Below are 16,287 nucleotides of genomic sequence, written 5' to 3' on the forward strand. Positions count from 1 at the left end.
GATCGTTAGAAGTGTTTCGTAAATGAGTTTTGAACGGTTGCAAAACAAAATGTAGCATTCATTTTGTACGAAAATTACAAAACAGTATGTTAATTTTATTTAGGTCATACAAACATACTTATTGCCTTATAGTATGGTTACATGGAATAATTAATTAAGTTATTTACTCGACAAATAAGTGTTCTCTCGACCAAATTTGTTTTCAGTTATTTTTAAATAAATGAACTGAATTCATAATCATTCGGAAATCCTCTTTAAAATTTTTTTTTTTTTTTTACCAGGGTCTGTGCTCTGTGAAGGCAAAAAGTGAATATTTGTCGGCGTGGCCGACAGTTTCAATCGACTCTCCATTGCTTCTGCCGGGGCGCCAGGGTGAAAGTTGAAAGTTCATCCATATCTGACAACAGGAGACACGTGCAGGTTGAAAAGTCGTAAGTCGAATAAGCTTAGTTGAATTCATGTAACGATTCTTAAACAAGTAACGATGAAGCTCAGCGATGGTTTGCTTGCGTGTAGACGAGAAGCACCCCAAATATTAGCTTAATTTGACTTCAGCATGAGTATGCTAAAGCTAGTTGTCGTTAGCTGTAAAGCATGTCAAGTTTGGTAAAGTCGTGTATACTGAGGGTATCAGACAGACTTGAACAGATTTGAACTGAAAATGTAAAATGATTTACACCTGCACCAGACTGCAGTGTTTAAAAAAATGTTTCTTGTGTGGGGCTTAGGCTCCGCTGTAACATTACGTTACTACAACGAGAACAGGATCAATTTATATCTTAAAATAAGAGTCAGATCTGGTGTGGGTGCTTTTGCTTGCTTTGGTCCTTCTCTGTGGAGCAAACTGCCTAAAGACATGAGATCTGTCACATGTCCACATGTCTTTGTGGTGTCTGTGAGTTATTTACTGTCGATTCAATTCAAATTAGCTTTATTGGCATGAATAATGTGTAACAACAGTATTGCCAAAGTATCATACAAATTACAAAACAACAATCAACCCCATACATTTCATTAAAGTATTACATAAGTAATTAAAGCGTATGTGTGTTTGTGTTAAAAAAATAAAAATATCATCCTGATCGTGTAAACATAGATGTCCTCACCCTGTTCCCTAAGCTCACCCATGTAGGTTATTACTGTTAAATGGAATGAATACTTATCACCGCTGTATTTAAAGAATATTTAGGTCTTCTAACCATTCCCCCTATATTGTGTCCCCCCTCTCTCTCTCTGGCCCTGACTTCTCTTCTCAATCCCCCCTCTTCATGCCTGCGCAGCAGTAGAACCAGCTGCAGCAATGGCTGCCATCTACTCAGGCATCCATCTGAAACTGAAGAGTCCTCAGACTCCGTGGCAGGACAAGTTAAAACTGGCACGTTTTGCCTGGATCTCCTCTCAGTGCCTGCTGCCCAACAAGGAACAGGTAGCAGCTGAAGTTGTGGTATAAGATGTTTGTGTCTCCATAGAAAGATAATTATGCTTTAATGTGGTGACATGGTTCTGATGTAGGGAACCCTGTGTAGTTGTAGATACTGTTTTCAGCGTGAAAAGTGCCTTGTGTCATTTTTCTTCCAAGGTAAATATGTTTTATATTATAACCTAAATCAAGAATGTATTCTATATGAAGACCAAGACCATTGTCTGCACTTGATGCACTTTTCATTAACATTGTCTGTAGATAGTCCTAAATTAATTTAAAAGCAGGAGTTAAATGTCTACCATTTATATCTACATGTCTGACGTGACCCTATTTTACTGTAGGTGCTGTTGGACTGGTGCACCCACGCTCTGACCGGCTGGTACAACCAGAAAGTAGAGTTTTCTCAGGATGTCCTGGAAGGACTTTGGTGTTACCTGGATGATCTGCTTCACAGCAGGAAGCTCCTCTCTCTTCTCAAGCAGGGCAAGACCATCAGCCTGAGGCTCAACATGGCACAGGTGTGCTGGCAATGCTTCCATAAAAACACCACCACGAATCTAGAGTGGCGTTTGTAATGCTACAGCACTGACTGTCTACTGCAGAATCAGATATTGGACTAGTGTTTTGGCATTCATACTCTAGAAAATAGAAGATTTTACTTACACCTCTTTTCTCTGTTTGCCTCCAGCTGCTGCTTGACCGTCTCCAGGAGTGTGCGCGTGTTGGCTCTGAGTCGCCGGTGTGTGCGTCCACCATACTGAGTGTGTGTCAGGGCCTTCTGTCTTCTCCTGCGCTCTCATCTGTCTTCACCACCAAGTATGAACTCATGGTTGATTTCCTGGCTAAGCTCTGTTCTCTGGCCTGCCATGAGCTACAACAACAGCCATTGCTCACAGAACCCCTAATGACTGAGTCGGTCACATGTCAAGATGAGGTGATGACTGAGGGTCTTCAAACTCCAAGCGATTTGGAAAGTTCTCAAATTGATCCGGTCACCGAAAGATCTCCAGATCAGCCAGAGTTAGAGGCTAATAAATCCTCTTCCAAGCCAACGGAGAACCTCCGTTCAGCCAATTTGTTTGAGGTGTTACTTCAGGTGCTGTCATGTTATTTGTCAGTTCAGCGACAACAAGCCAATTCTAACAGAGTCTTTGCTATGGTAACCAACCAGCTGATCCAGATATTAGTACTACTCAGACATCTGCTGACCTCTGGTGAATTTGCACCTTCTCACACACATCTGCGCCTCCGTCAGCAGCTGTGCAGAGACATCCGCATCAAGATAGACTCCATCCTTCAGTTAGCACTTTTCCCATCCGAGCACCTGATCTCCTACAAGGAGGAGCTCCTTCCATTGAAAGAGGATTCTGGGAAACGTGGTCCTGGGGGGGCAAAAGGCCCCTTGAAGCCAGTAAATGCCATCCTTTCCAAACTGAGTGCTCAGGGCTACTGTGAGCCGCACCTGCACTACACTGTGAAGTCGAACACATTGTCTCTGCTGTTGAAGTTATTTCTGGAAAGCTACAGAAAAGGGAGAGGAGAAAGCGAGGAAGCGAACAGGATGCTGTGTTTCTATTTCCTCACCACGTTGGTCCAGGTCTTGGACGTAGGCCTTGATGGACTCTCACCTGCCAAAGCAGACAAGCCTGTCTCTGTGTCCCCCGGGCAGAAGTCTCCCCCAGCCTCTTTCTGTTCCCCAGAGAGCTGGAGCCTGGCTCTGCTGGCTGTGGAGTCCCTGCTAAACCAGGCTCTTTCTGCCGATATTTACAATGTCGCAGCAGACAAGATCAGACATGGAGAGGTCCAGCTCAACTTTTACAGAGCCCTGGGACAGATGCTGTTCAACCAGGCCCAACCGGGGTAAAAACATAAACACTCCTCTTGATGGGTTTTTCATTGTCTGTTTAGAATTATTGGGGCTTTTTCGTTTAAGTGTTTCATTGGTCATACAGTGAAAACTTCTCCCGTCTTGTCTTTCAGCATCCCAGCATGGTACCGTTGTTTAAAAGTGCTGTTGAGTCTCAACCATCTAATTCTTGAACCAGACCTGGACCAGCTGTTATCTTCAGCCTGGGTTAATGCTGAATGCATGGAAGCACGAGTGCAACGTGCCAGACAGGTATTGATTTATTCCTAATCCTATTGTGTATTTCACCTAAAAAAAATAATAAAAAATCTTGCCCAAGAATTGTAAATGCAGAATATAAAATGGTAAAATGTGTTTAGTTTTGACTCAAACAAAACATTTGTTTGCCAACAGAGCATGGTGCGCAGTATCCTCCAGACCTACACTAAGCTCCGTCAGCTGCCTCGCCTCTTCTCTGAGCTCCTGTCTGTGATCTGTCAGCCAGCCCTGGACGAACTCCGACCGCCTCTGCTGCCTGAAGGCATCTCCACCTCGCTCAGGACTTGTCTTTTGGATACCCCCCCTTCACAGGCCCTAGAAATCTGCTCATTAGTATTGGAGAGCATCCGGAGATATATTCTACCTGACCTGGTCAAGGGGGAAAGTGGGGCAGAGAAGATGGAGATTGATGATAAAGGAGAGAATACAGAAATAAAGTTGGACCAAGAGAGAGAGGATGCATCTCTGAAGCTATTCTCCGTCAGCCAACTGCTTCATGTTGTTTTGTTTAGTCTGAAGACTCTAGACAATGCATCTCCCCTTCCTTTGATCAGGCAGAGTCTGGGCCTGATGGAGGAGATGCAACAGGTAGTCAAGGAGTTGCTAAATCTGTTGTCAAAGGAAACGAAGGCTTTAAAAACAAATATAAGTTCAGTTCAACAGACCCCAAAGAAAGGCAAAAAGAATTTGGACCACAAAAAGTCAGAGGAGGTCTCAGAGTCTAAAATAGGAGCACTGTGGGAACAGAAGACCCAGGAAGCCGCTCTCCTCCTCAGATACACCTGGGTGGAAGTTGACACGCTCTTCTATATCCACTGCAGCAAATACACATCTCTTGATTCAGCCCAGACAGCAGTTGCAAATGAGACTGAAGGCTGTGCTCCAGTCCTAACCCATGCAGAAGGTCTTCTATCTGGTGAGATTTTTCCAACACGTCTTCATCCATCCTGCAGCCCTATGAGCTGTTTGCTTTTCAAACTCCTCACTCTGCAACAGACGAAGAAGGTTTTGTTAGACACCCCCTTACTTTCTGAACCCAGCACTGGTGCACTGCTAAACAGGGCAGCCCAATTTATTTTAGCTAAATCAGAGTTCGAGGTGAGCCTGGATGGAGAGCAGGTATGGGACAGGCAGATAGAGAGTGTGAGCGCCAGCTCTTACCTTGTAGCACACTGGTACCTTATCACGTCCAATTTGCCTTTGATTTCTCCCTACCTGAGCAGAGAAGATGTGCACTGCATAGTAGATGTACTTGTCAGTTCACTCCTCAGCAGACAGACAGATGGAGCAAAGGACTGGCCAGCCGGCTGTCTGACTGTCTCCCTCATATCTTCACAGCTTCTCCAAGGCCCGGTTCTTGCTGAGTTGCCTTCACTGTTCTCTGCGACAGTTTGTTCCCTCACACAAAAGATTATTGGTGTTCTCAAGACAGCACATGTACCCAAGGTTTGTCCTACGCTCCTGAAGTTTCAGGAGAAAGGAACTGGAGCTAACTCTTTACAGGGAGATGCCAGTCAGCCTCTGCCCGCCCTTGTGAAAAAAGAGACTATAATTGAGGATATAATGGCATTCTTGAAGACTGGAGATGTGTCTGTATTGCTGGCTGACACACAGAGCAAGGAACTGGTAAACTTATTCCAAATCTTAACAAACCTAAACCCAGATGGGATGAACTCTGAAGATCTCTCCTCTATTTTCCTCCTCCTCTTCTTCATTCTCACCTCTACCTCCAGTCAGTCAGACCAGATGGCCGTGGCCTCTCCTGAATGTGGAGATGAAGCGGTATTCCTGATGAAGCTGCTCAGGATTCTGACTTGTCTCCTGGAGGGTAGAAACTTCCAAAGTGTTTTGAAGCTCATCCATGGTGGTACTCTGCTGCAGGCCGCTGTGTCTTCTCTACTCTGGCGTAGCAACAATGGAAGATTTCGAGCCACAAGCAGCCCCGATTGGTTGAATTTAATCAAAGCAGTGCAGGGCTTCATCAGGTCCTTGATCCAGTTGATTATAATCAGAAACAGCAGCGTTCGACTTAACCTGGACCAGTTTGCCTCCTATCTTACCAGTACGCAAATTGTGGCGCCTGGTTCAGCAGCTGTATCAGGCAAACCAGATGCAGGAGCGTCCATTTTGTCTGTTCATCTCCTCCTGGCATCACTGGCATCTTTCTCCCAGGCAATGACATCCAACCTGGGAAGGAGTAAACCAATGGATCAAACTTTCACCCAAATGCTAGCCAGAACGACTGCTTCACTGGGACCAGCCATTGAGTCCGCCCTGAAGCCCCAGGTCAGCATCCTCGGTCAAGCCTTTGTAGTAGAAGTTGTTACTGTCATGCTTCACTGTGAACTGACCTCACTGTCGGTCCAGGAAGAGAACAAGCAGGCGGACACCCAGCTAACCCTGAGTTATATGACGCTCTATCAGGGCTTCTGCCAGCAGATCATCAAAGAAATGAGTTCTGCCCACAGGCCCATGGACTTCCTGGTTTCCTCTCTGCATTTCTTGTCCACTTTCTACAAAGCAGTGAAGAAGACAGGAGGAGAGAGGGAGGATGAGCAAGGAGAGGAGACGAAGGGAGGAAAGGAGTTGGATGAGCTGTACATGCAGATACTGCAGAATGTGTACAGGTTGCTGACAGGTACAGAACAAATCTTATGCAATCAGTCAGTGTTGTCCTTTCATTAGTTACTTTGCATATTGCACAGACTGACAGTTTACAACTGAGCATATGTTGTTTATTCCATGCCATCTAACAAATATGACAGTCTGTTTCTTTTACAGGACAAAAAAAACAAGTAAAAGTCTCAAAACATTTATTTTTCATATAGTAATATTACATGTTTAAAGTAATATTATGGCCCCTCATGTTTGTAAATGGTGTGGGCAAAATGTTGGCAACACTACTAAATGTATTGCAGTCCTGTAACACCACTGCAGAACCTCAATAATAAACATGTACATAATATTATCTTTTATTTATATATATATATATATATATATTAGTATGATCTTAGTAAAGCGAGAGTAGAATTTACGGGCTGCTCTTTTGTGTATTTCAGTTGACTGTAACCCATTTTCACTTTGCTTTTAGCTTCCTGGCTGTCTTCAAATGATCTTTGTGAGCTGGAGCCAGCTGTGCAGGAGCTGCTGTGCCACCTGGTGGAGAAAAGCACTACAGGGCAGTTCAACCTGCTGCTGCTGCTGATCAGAGAAGGACTTGACACTGGCCAGCTGAGGGCAGGAAACTACAGGGTAAGGCCCAGGTGGATCCTTACTTGTAACTTGTACGTTGCATCGTGTTTAAAGATCCCAGAAAGTGTAAATACTTTGTCTAATGTTTTTTAAAGGGATGTTATTAAAATGTTATGTGGCGGGAGGGAGATTCTGCTTTGTTTTTGTTTGTTTGCGTCACTTCTTTGCTGTAACATGAATAGTTTTCTTTTCTTTTTTCCTTTACTTTTCTCCAGGATGTGCTATCTGCAGTCATCATCATTAAGCTGCTGTCCTGTTGTCAGTTACCTGAGCCCTGCTCTAAAGCTCTGTGGCTCATTGCACCTCAGATTATATCTGCTATGGTGGTGAGAGAAACACACACACACACAGATACAAAGTCATGCAGCAAACACATGAAATCATTTGATTCAGAGAACATATACGTATACTCATAGACATTAACATTAGTCAAATCAGACATTTTTACATATACACTGAAAATGTCCAAATCCAGACTTTAGGAGTGGTGATTTCAGCATGAGAAGGAAATTATATGTTATGATTGCAGGTTCTCTGCCAACCTGACAGGAAGAGCTGCCTTCTAACCTAAAATAACTTAACACTATTGTGTTAGTGCAGGTGTGTGATGTGTTGTCCAAATGCCCTTCTCACAAAAGATCATCTAGTTTTAAAACCCCTGGAATGAAGATATACTGGGTGACATTTGTAGAGCACACCCATCTGAAGCCAGCTCTGTGTTTGTAGTCAAGAAAATTTATTGAATTGACTTGAGAGAGCATTTGCTGGATAGACGTATTCATTAGTGCCTTAGACGAAAAGGAAATCATAAAGCTAGAATATACTGTATTGCTTATTCAGACAGGTCTAAGTATTTTACAGTATGTTCTTTGGCCCAGCATCAGTAATAATTGTAGTGACAGTGTGCTGTACAGCCGTCTTGAGTGACTCAGCAGCCAAATGACAATCACAGTCTGGTGATTTCCGTTTGAAACCCTGTTAATTGTAATTTCCACTGAGGCTCTTTTTCTTCAATATGTTTCCATGTGGCCTGCTGGGTGGAGCAGACAGACAACATCCCAATCTGCTTAACCATACTGCCCGAACACACACACACACACACACACACACACACACACACAGTACTTTAATATGCTAACCATGCTGTTCTGTCTCCATCACTGTGTCCATATGTCCGTCATCTGTGTGATCTGTTGTTTCTGTGTCTTCCACCTTCCTCTCTTTAGATGTTGTGAGAGGAGGCCTTTTTATAAGTCTTAATCCTCTATATTTACTGCCTGTAAAAGATTTATCTTTTAGAAGCAGTAGAAGATTTATAAAAGTCCTATTTTTTGCAACATGCAGTTCGGTTCTTGTCTTCAGTTAATATGGAATTGGTCAGAGTAGTACAATATCCAAAAAATAGCATTATTATAATTTGTTTTAACATAATAGGGCTTTTTTTCAAAGAAGACCTTTTGACATGTAGCAGTACTAAGAGCAAACTAGTAAATAATAAAGTGAATGATGGCTGAATATTGTGAAAAAGGCCTGTTGGTGTTGCAAGTTTTGTCAGTTTCTTACTTTTCATATTTAATTAAGTTTAATTAATTCTAAAAAGTTGTAATCAAACTTATCTGACATGTTTTGTATTTGTGTCTGCATCTGCCACTACGTGCTCTCATAGTTGTGTCTGAGTATGTCTCCCTCTCTAACTCTCTAACGCGTATTTTTCTGCGTTACAGTTCTTAGTAAGGTCGTCCAGTCAGGACGTCTCGCTGACCCTTCCCTTTACTGTTCCTACGGTGATGTCAATGACGTCACTGCTGCGCCAGGGGGAGGGGCGCATCACAAACCCTCATCATGTGGTCTTGGTCCTTGGCGCGCTCCAGTCGGTGCCCCTCGACCACTTGACCCCAGTCGTCTACCAATCAGCGTTCCTGGCTGTTCATGAGGCGCTGTTTGCCTTCATCCAGTGTCATCCTCAGGTATGAGCAGGCAGATGGGTGGAGTGAGGGAGGGAATGAGGAAGCAAACTTGGAGATGAATGAAAAAAGAAGTAGTGATTTATTTGGGTGGCAATAATATCAAAGGCTAAAAGTTCAGATCAGGCCCCTGCAACAAGATGTGGTAATATATTTAAAGAATAGCACATGGGAGTGGTATACTAACTTATAATATACATAGAAACCAACATTGCTAGCACAAATGTGTGACTGAAAAAAGTGAATGAAAAAGAAGACAAAACAGAAAATATTTGTAGGATTGTGATGATCATACAGTTAAATCAACACCTCTCAAACTGTTCCAACAAAATCTTAACATTATAACCTTCATGAAGAATTTATTATTAATCAAACTGCAAACTATATTAACTTGTCTTGTCTAGGACTGACAAATCATTTTAAATTAGTTCTGATCAAATGCATCTGTAATCTGTAATGCCGGTAACACAAGCTAAGGTTCATATCATAAGATGGCCAAACAGGCAGATGCATTCAGTGCTCTGATATGCGCACGCACACGCACGCACACGCACGCACACACACGCACACACACACACACACACACACACACACACGCACGCACACACACACACACACACTCAGCTATAAGTCTAATGAAAAAGCTGTACTTAAATTCAGCCTTTAATAACAGGAAATAACAAGACAAGCAATTTATTTCTATTCTAATTTATACAAAAGGCAAAGAATCTGGTTTGAATTAATGGCCAATGTAACAGACCAATCTAACATTAACCCAGTCCGGGTCTCTAAAAGTACTCAGTGTATGTACTTTTTTCACAATTTCACTGTCCAGTAGCTAAAACCCAGATGGGATTTTTTTTTTTATTTTTTTTTTTTGTCAAACATTTTTATGTTTTTAAAAACATATTTATCAAAAATTATCAAGTCTATAAAGGAATGATAGGGGATCATTGGGTTAGTACACAATGATGCAGCAATCTATGTGGCTTTTTTTGGTTTACTAACATTATTATGAAAAGCATGCTTACCAATTTAACCATACACCCCTGCGTAATGAAGGTCATTATAGCTCAAGGCTGCTGGTTTGAATCCCTGATGTGAAGAAAATGCGGTATGCACTCTGCTGCTGAGCTCACAGGATGCCCCAGAGGAATGTTGCTGTAAACGAAAGGATATTGCAGCTCACCAGAGTCATGCTACAGCTGCACGAAAACCTCATAATGTCCAAATTTTCAGCTTTTACTGGACGTCCATTTTCCCCTACAGAAAAAGACTTTACTAGAAATCTAAAACTTTCAAATGGCAATCATTCCAGCCCACATGCTGCCTTTTGTTTGGTTTACCAGCTGCATTCATGTTAAAATGGTGTTAATGTGATAATTTCTTAGTTTCTCGTTTTCTGAAATGTTGACAGTTCTTTTTTGTTCAGAGACAATGACAGAGTGCGACTGAAACAGGGCAGCTGCACTGAATAAAACAAGGCAAGAACCAGCTAACTGATCTCAGATGTTTGTGAGGACAAAGGACAGCGGTAAAGGAAAAAGGGAGGGGCGGGGATGCGTTAAAGCTGAGGGGAGAGTGGAGACAAGGAAGGGAAGGAGAATACATTTATAGAGGAAGGGAGGGGAGTAAATATAAGAAGTGATAAAGAGATGAGGGAGTCGTGGATGGAGAACAAAGGATGTGATTTGAATGCGATGCACGTTTCAGGACAAAATAGAAAAGAAGGGAGTGAGCTGGAGAAAGGTGGTGTCATAGGGGAGAGGGAGGAGGTGGAGAGGAGCGGTAGGGTAGCTGGCATGCAGCATAGGTTGGCATGGAGCGGGTTTAAGTCAATGGAAACCATTACTGAGCTCCAACCAGAGCTGGTGACATCATCTCCCCCTCTTTATATTCTCACTCTCTTCATCCCACTGTGGGCCTCGAATAGGGAACAGAGAGAGAGAGGGAGGTGTGGACAGAAATGCAAACGTAGCTCTTGTGGGAATCCAACTTTTACCTCAGTCATTTTTTGGACTGTAAGTTTATGACTGCTCTGCAAATGACTCAAGCTGTGAAAATGTTGGCTGACAGACATTGCAGGACTGTTTTGTCCAAATTAAAAAAGGTTTCACTGTTCAGCTTTTAACATCCTAAAACTTTCATTAGAAAAACAAACGATCAACAAGTGTTTTTTATTATTTCTATTTAAATAAAATTTAAGTTCTGAGTGGGATTCATGTGAAAGTCTACTATAACTGGAAAAAGGCAACTGAATACTGTGAAGTCAGTTGGATATCCTCAAGAATAAATGTACCATCCCTTCAAATGATTAAATATCTGACAAATGTTTGACTGTATACTTCCTGTGTGTCCAGGTGATGTTGAAGGCAGCGCCGTCATTTTTAAATGTCTTCTACCGTCTGGTGGCGTCCATCATGCAGGAGGGTCGGCAGAGAGGAGACAGTGACACAGGTAACAACATTGTCACATTCACACGGACACTTGTTATATTACTTTAATTTAATATGGAGGAGAAAATATATAGGTTTGGAAAGAAATTCTCTAATTGTGTCTGCAAATAATTGTTTGATTTAACCTACTTGGAAAAGCAGGTAATATGCCCTTCTATTCCTTGAAATGTAATGAAGAATAAAATGGCACATTAGTAACAAATTGAACTATATGAATTCAGTTAAATTAACTTCAAAGTCAGCTTGATGCTGTATTAAAGAGGAAATTCATCTTTCTACCCTTGTCCTGTTACTGGAAACTACTGGAACTGGTAGGTACTTGATGCATGCCCAGGCACATACTGTTGGCAATTTCTGATATTTACTCAACAGCTTCCAGAAAGAGAGAAATGTTAAGACAGGGAGCATTCATAATCTTGATTCATCTTTTTCAGCCTAAAGCCACTGTAAACTGCAGAAAACTCGACCTAATTAACACAAAAATCATTATATTACGTCAGTTAATGGCTGATCTTTTAGCAAGTTGTTTAAGTATCTGTGATTTTCAGTGCGTTCCTTCTGTATTATCTGCTCCTCTAATAACCATCATGATTCCAAGTGAATTTATTACATTGGCTTAAAAACAATGGGGAATCATGTCTAAATAAACAAACTTGATTTACCACATGTAAACAGGTTAATGAAATAACGTCACTTTCTGTGTTCTGTGTTCCAGACAGTGACGTGTATCTCCAGTGCTCCAGACTGACAGAGAGGATGTACTCTCACATTGCTGCTACAGCCGAGAGCTTCACCACATTGTCGGCCTTCATGGTGGCTCAGTACGTCACAGAGCTGCAGAAGGTACACACACACACACACACACACACACACACACACACACACACACAGTTGTATTATCATCCAAACCCATCTGTCATCCCTGGTGATTTTCTACAGCTGTGAGTGACACAAAGTCACACACACAAACACACACACATACACACATACAGCTGTGAGTGACACAAAGTCAAACACACACACACACACACACACACACGTATGAATGAGGCAGTGGGATCTCAGCTGAGCCTTTGATCCAGCCTAGTTTGTCTGGTGGTGCTCATTGAGCCAGCGAGATTCAGCCAAGCAGAGTGACGGAGATGCTGACGCTCAGGAGCGGAGAGAGAAAAGTATTTCCATTGGCCAGATTAGTGTTCACAAATATGAGTGAACAGGTCCAGGATTACTGTAACTCCATGTGCTGGAATGAAGCTTTAGGCTGGATGTTCCCTCAGAGCTGTGAGTCACGTCTGGTTTGTGAACACTGCTCCTCTCCGCTACCAGACTGTATTTAACATGACGCCAGCCTGACTCAGCGGTTTCCAGCAGAGTCACACATCGAGAGGAAGACATTAAAGTGTCCATCCTGACAGAAGACAGGCAGACAGAAGCAATGAGAAAGAGGTGTTTGGGATTCTTTTAGCTCTGTGTGAGTCATCTAATAATCCTAAAATTGGGTTTATATTGTGCTTTTAATGGGGGAGATGGACCTCTTTGTATGTCGGGGGTGATTTAGCTGTCTCTGTATCGGAACTGTTTCTATTGGCTCTCATCCTGAACTGAGCTTTCCATGCAGCAGCCAGGTGTTATTAGACCAGAGTGGAGCTGCAGTTGGAAAAGTACAGTTTTTATGCTGGTGAATTTGGGCCGCTTGGCTTGATATTAAAGAGGTTGAACTTACTATTCTGTTGAAACCCCTATTAAAAGAGTACGCTGCCAATTTAGCACCACACTCTATAGCATTGTCTGAGTCATGATGGACAATTTAAAGAAAAAAGGATCCGAATTGATGCAGCAGAACCAGATATCATCTTTTTTTATTTCATGCATTCTTCTTCCTTGTCAAAACCTGGTGCCTACATTACCCACAATGCAGTGTGACTGCCAACAGTTGGAGATTTAGGTGTGTTATGCTAGTTCCGGCGAATGTAGCCTCGAGAAGCAAGCTACAGAGGTCTGGTAACCTCACTTCTTTCTAACTTCACACCCCCAGGCTTTTAACTTGCAGTCTTCAAAGAATGTGATACTCGCAAGTGTGTCACATATGCACTACTACTCCCCAAGATCTGTGAACAGACTTTGATGTGTAAATTTGAAGCACTTCCACTTTACACGCTTATTTAATTTGAGTTAAATATGACACAAGTTCACCTGAGGTTGCACATGGACACAACAGCAGCAGATTTAGACTTTGGGTACAAGAGACAAAGCCTTCAATAAGGTAAACGAAAAGTTATGTTTTAGGAAAACATATTTGATGGTGTGTATGTGTTAATCTAACAAATTTTTGTAATTTAGCAGATGCATTAGATAGTACAGTCTTGTTTATTTATACAGTTCAACATCTCCTCTAGTTTCTACTGCAAGCAGCACTTTCTTTCTTTAGCCCCACAATTTGGATAAGAATAAATTCATACTTTGTATAAGGACAAAAAGGGGAGAAACCTCAGGAAGAGCAACAGAGCAGGTGTTCTTCTTCCAGGACTGACAGGTGTGAAATAGGTCTCTTGCTCTCTCTGGGTATAACAGAATCCAGATCCAGGTATAATAACACCACCAGGTGGGGATTTGGACAGTCGGCGTACCACTAACTGTAACTTTGGCCAACTTCTGCACCACATGACATTTGATAGGTTATCTTTGTTTGCAGAAAGCTCATAATTGTCTGGTCTCTTCATAATGTGAAGCCTGTTATCATGTGAGAGAGGTTTTATCTAATAATTTAACAGGTACAGTCACCAGCACAAATCAGCCATCATCTTCACACTCACTTTGTAATGATGTATGTCAAAGGCCTGAGGACTGCGGTTCAGCCAACTGTATGAGTCATCAGGTTGTGGTGTGTAACACCTGTGTACCTGCGGGGGTATAATGTAACAGGGATGAATAAGCTGACATTATAGAATTTTCTCCTGGCTTGTAGTGCAGGGTTCACTGAGAACAAAAGGTGTTTGTCTATTGTCTGCGGTGTGTGTGTGTTTGTGTGCATGTGCGTGTTAATGTGTTGTTGGAGAAAGAAAGCAAACCTTGGTGTGGTGTTGGTTGTCTTCTCTGCTTGTGTAACACAGTATTAGTATTAGTATTAGTGCACGTATACTGGATCAGATTGTATGGATCTACGACACTTGACAAAATTCTGTTTTGAGTTTCAGATCTGAATCTCAACATGGTTTAAAAACACACACAGAGAAGAGTACCACATCTACATACGCTTTAGGAACTTGTTTTTCCTGATGCTCCTGGGGGTTTAAATTCATTATAACCAACCCTCTGCTTCATTTGCCTCTTAGAAATCTTACTATAATTGATTGATCGTCAGTGCTGTCCCCTTGTAGTCCTGCTCTTAACATTTGCAATAACATACATTTTGCCAGGATAGATGATGTTGCCTGTCCTTCAGTGCCACTCAAATTAAAGCTTACGGTTATGAAGCTGGATGTGAGACCTAAATGAATATTCAGCTATTCTGGCACATCATTTATGGCTTGATGTGTTTGCCTCAGGCTGTCCCTCAGGCCGTATGAAGACACACAGGATCATATTGCCATTAATTAACTACGAAAAAGAAAAACGGGGTCTTGTTAACGTGCATGAGGAAAATGGGGAAGCAGAGATGACTTTCAGAGGATGTGAAACAGGAGGGATAAAAAGCTGCCTGATGTAACTAAGCCTGTCAACATTGTTTAGAACATTGTTGACCTCAGATTCATCTGCCTTGCTTTTGCCATATTTTAAATTCCTGTCTTTTCTCCCATTGTCCTCTGCTTTCCTCTCCTTTCTCCTAACTGCCCTCTTATTTGCCTCTCAAGGTTACTCTTCGACCAGACATCAAGCTGCATCTAACGGAGGGGATCTATCGGATACTGGACCTGTGTATGGAGCAGGATATCAAGTTTCTGACGGCCGAACTGCAGATGGGAGTCAGAGAGGTGTTCAATGAGCTGTACGGCAGCTACACCCACTACCACAAAGCACAGAGGCAAGGGGAGGACAAGTACACTGTTTGAACTTCCACAACAAGCACTGACAATGTTTGGTTTAGGCTTCAATTTAATTTGATTAAAATAATTTTTTTAGCCGTGGAAAGAATATGTTTACATGTAACTTCAGCTTTTGAATTGGAAATCAGACATACCAGCTTGTGAATACCATACGATGTACACTGTATGTACACAGTAGATTTGTTTTTTTCACCTTACACAGTTTTTTTGTTAAAAATAAAAAAATGGGTATGTATAAATCACATCATTGCTTTGAATTCTGCACCTAAACACAACACAATAATGAATATACAGACACTCTGAAGGAAACAGAGGGAAACAAATATTTAAGTAGCTCAAGCTGAAAATAGTTTTTAAAAAATGGCTCTAAAGTGTCCTGAGGTGTGTTATAAACAGATACACAGGCATTAAGAACACAATTGCAAGGCCAATATATTCTAGCTGGATCGCAGTATCTGTATACTTAGAGTCAACACAGGAAGTGGTCATGGAAGTTCAAGTGTTTCCTCATCGGAATTACCTCTTACTGCAGCCAGGAGAAATCATGTGCAAAATGTTTATATTGTAATTTAAATGAACTGGTTTCAGTGAGATATGGTTATCATTTCATTGAATTGCTGAAGAAGATGTGAATGTATGTGTGAATTGTCTTTTCTATATCACTGTTGTTTGGTTTTTTAACAAAACTTTATGATTTAATACATATACATTTGAATACTATGCTGTTTTGAGCTTGTTTAATTGCATCGTATTGTGCACAGTATTGTGTGTGTGTGTGTGTGTATGTATGTATGTATGTGTATATGTGTGTATATATGTGTGTGTATATGTGTGTGTGTGTATGTATATGTATATATATATATATATATATATATATATATATATATACACAATTATTAGGCAATGCTCCATGAGCTTACTGCGCCCCAGCTGAGCAACTAAATGTTTGATTGTCCGGTGGTCACGCCTCAAAAATGTATCTATTTCAAGAGTGTTGTATCCGTCTGAAAGGCATTTTACAATT

The 16,287-nt window shown here is 41.7% G+C and overlaps 1 protein-coding gene across 1 annotated transcript; it reads left to right on the plus strand.

Moving 5' to 3' along the window:
* The first annotated feature begins 342 nt into the window (after nt 1–342).
* Nucleotides 343–15,983, plus strand: urb2 (URB2 ribosome biogenesis homolog). Its single transcript, XM_038702245.1, has 12 exons — nt 343–431; nt 1,281–1,426; nt 1,765–1,941; nt 2,112–3,283; nt 3,404–3,542; nt 3,684–6,186; nt 6,640–6,800; nt 7,016–7,126; nt 8,525–8,767; nt 11,125–11,221; nt 11,936–12,063; nt 15,072–15,983. Exons 2-12 carry the CDS (start codon nt 1,301–1,303, stop codon nt 15,267–15,269), a joined length of 5,055 nt encoding a protein of 1,684 aa, XP_038558173.1. The 5' UTR covers nt 343–431; nt 1,281–1,300; the 3' UTR covers nt 15,270–15,983.
* Nucleotides 15,984–16,287: the final 304 nt, after the last annotated feature.

The sequence above is a fragment of the Micropterus salmoides genome, unplaced genomic scaffold (assembly GCF_014851395.1).
Source record: "Micropterus salmoides isolate LMB-PRFRI ecotype aquatic unplaced genomic scaffold, ASM1485139v1 Ms_hic_scaffold_6, whole genome shotgun sequence".
Classification (NCBI taxonomy): Eukaryota; Metazoa; Chordata; class Actinopteri; order Centrarchiformes; family Centrarchidae; genus Micropterus; species Micropterus salmoides.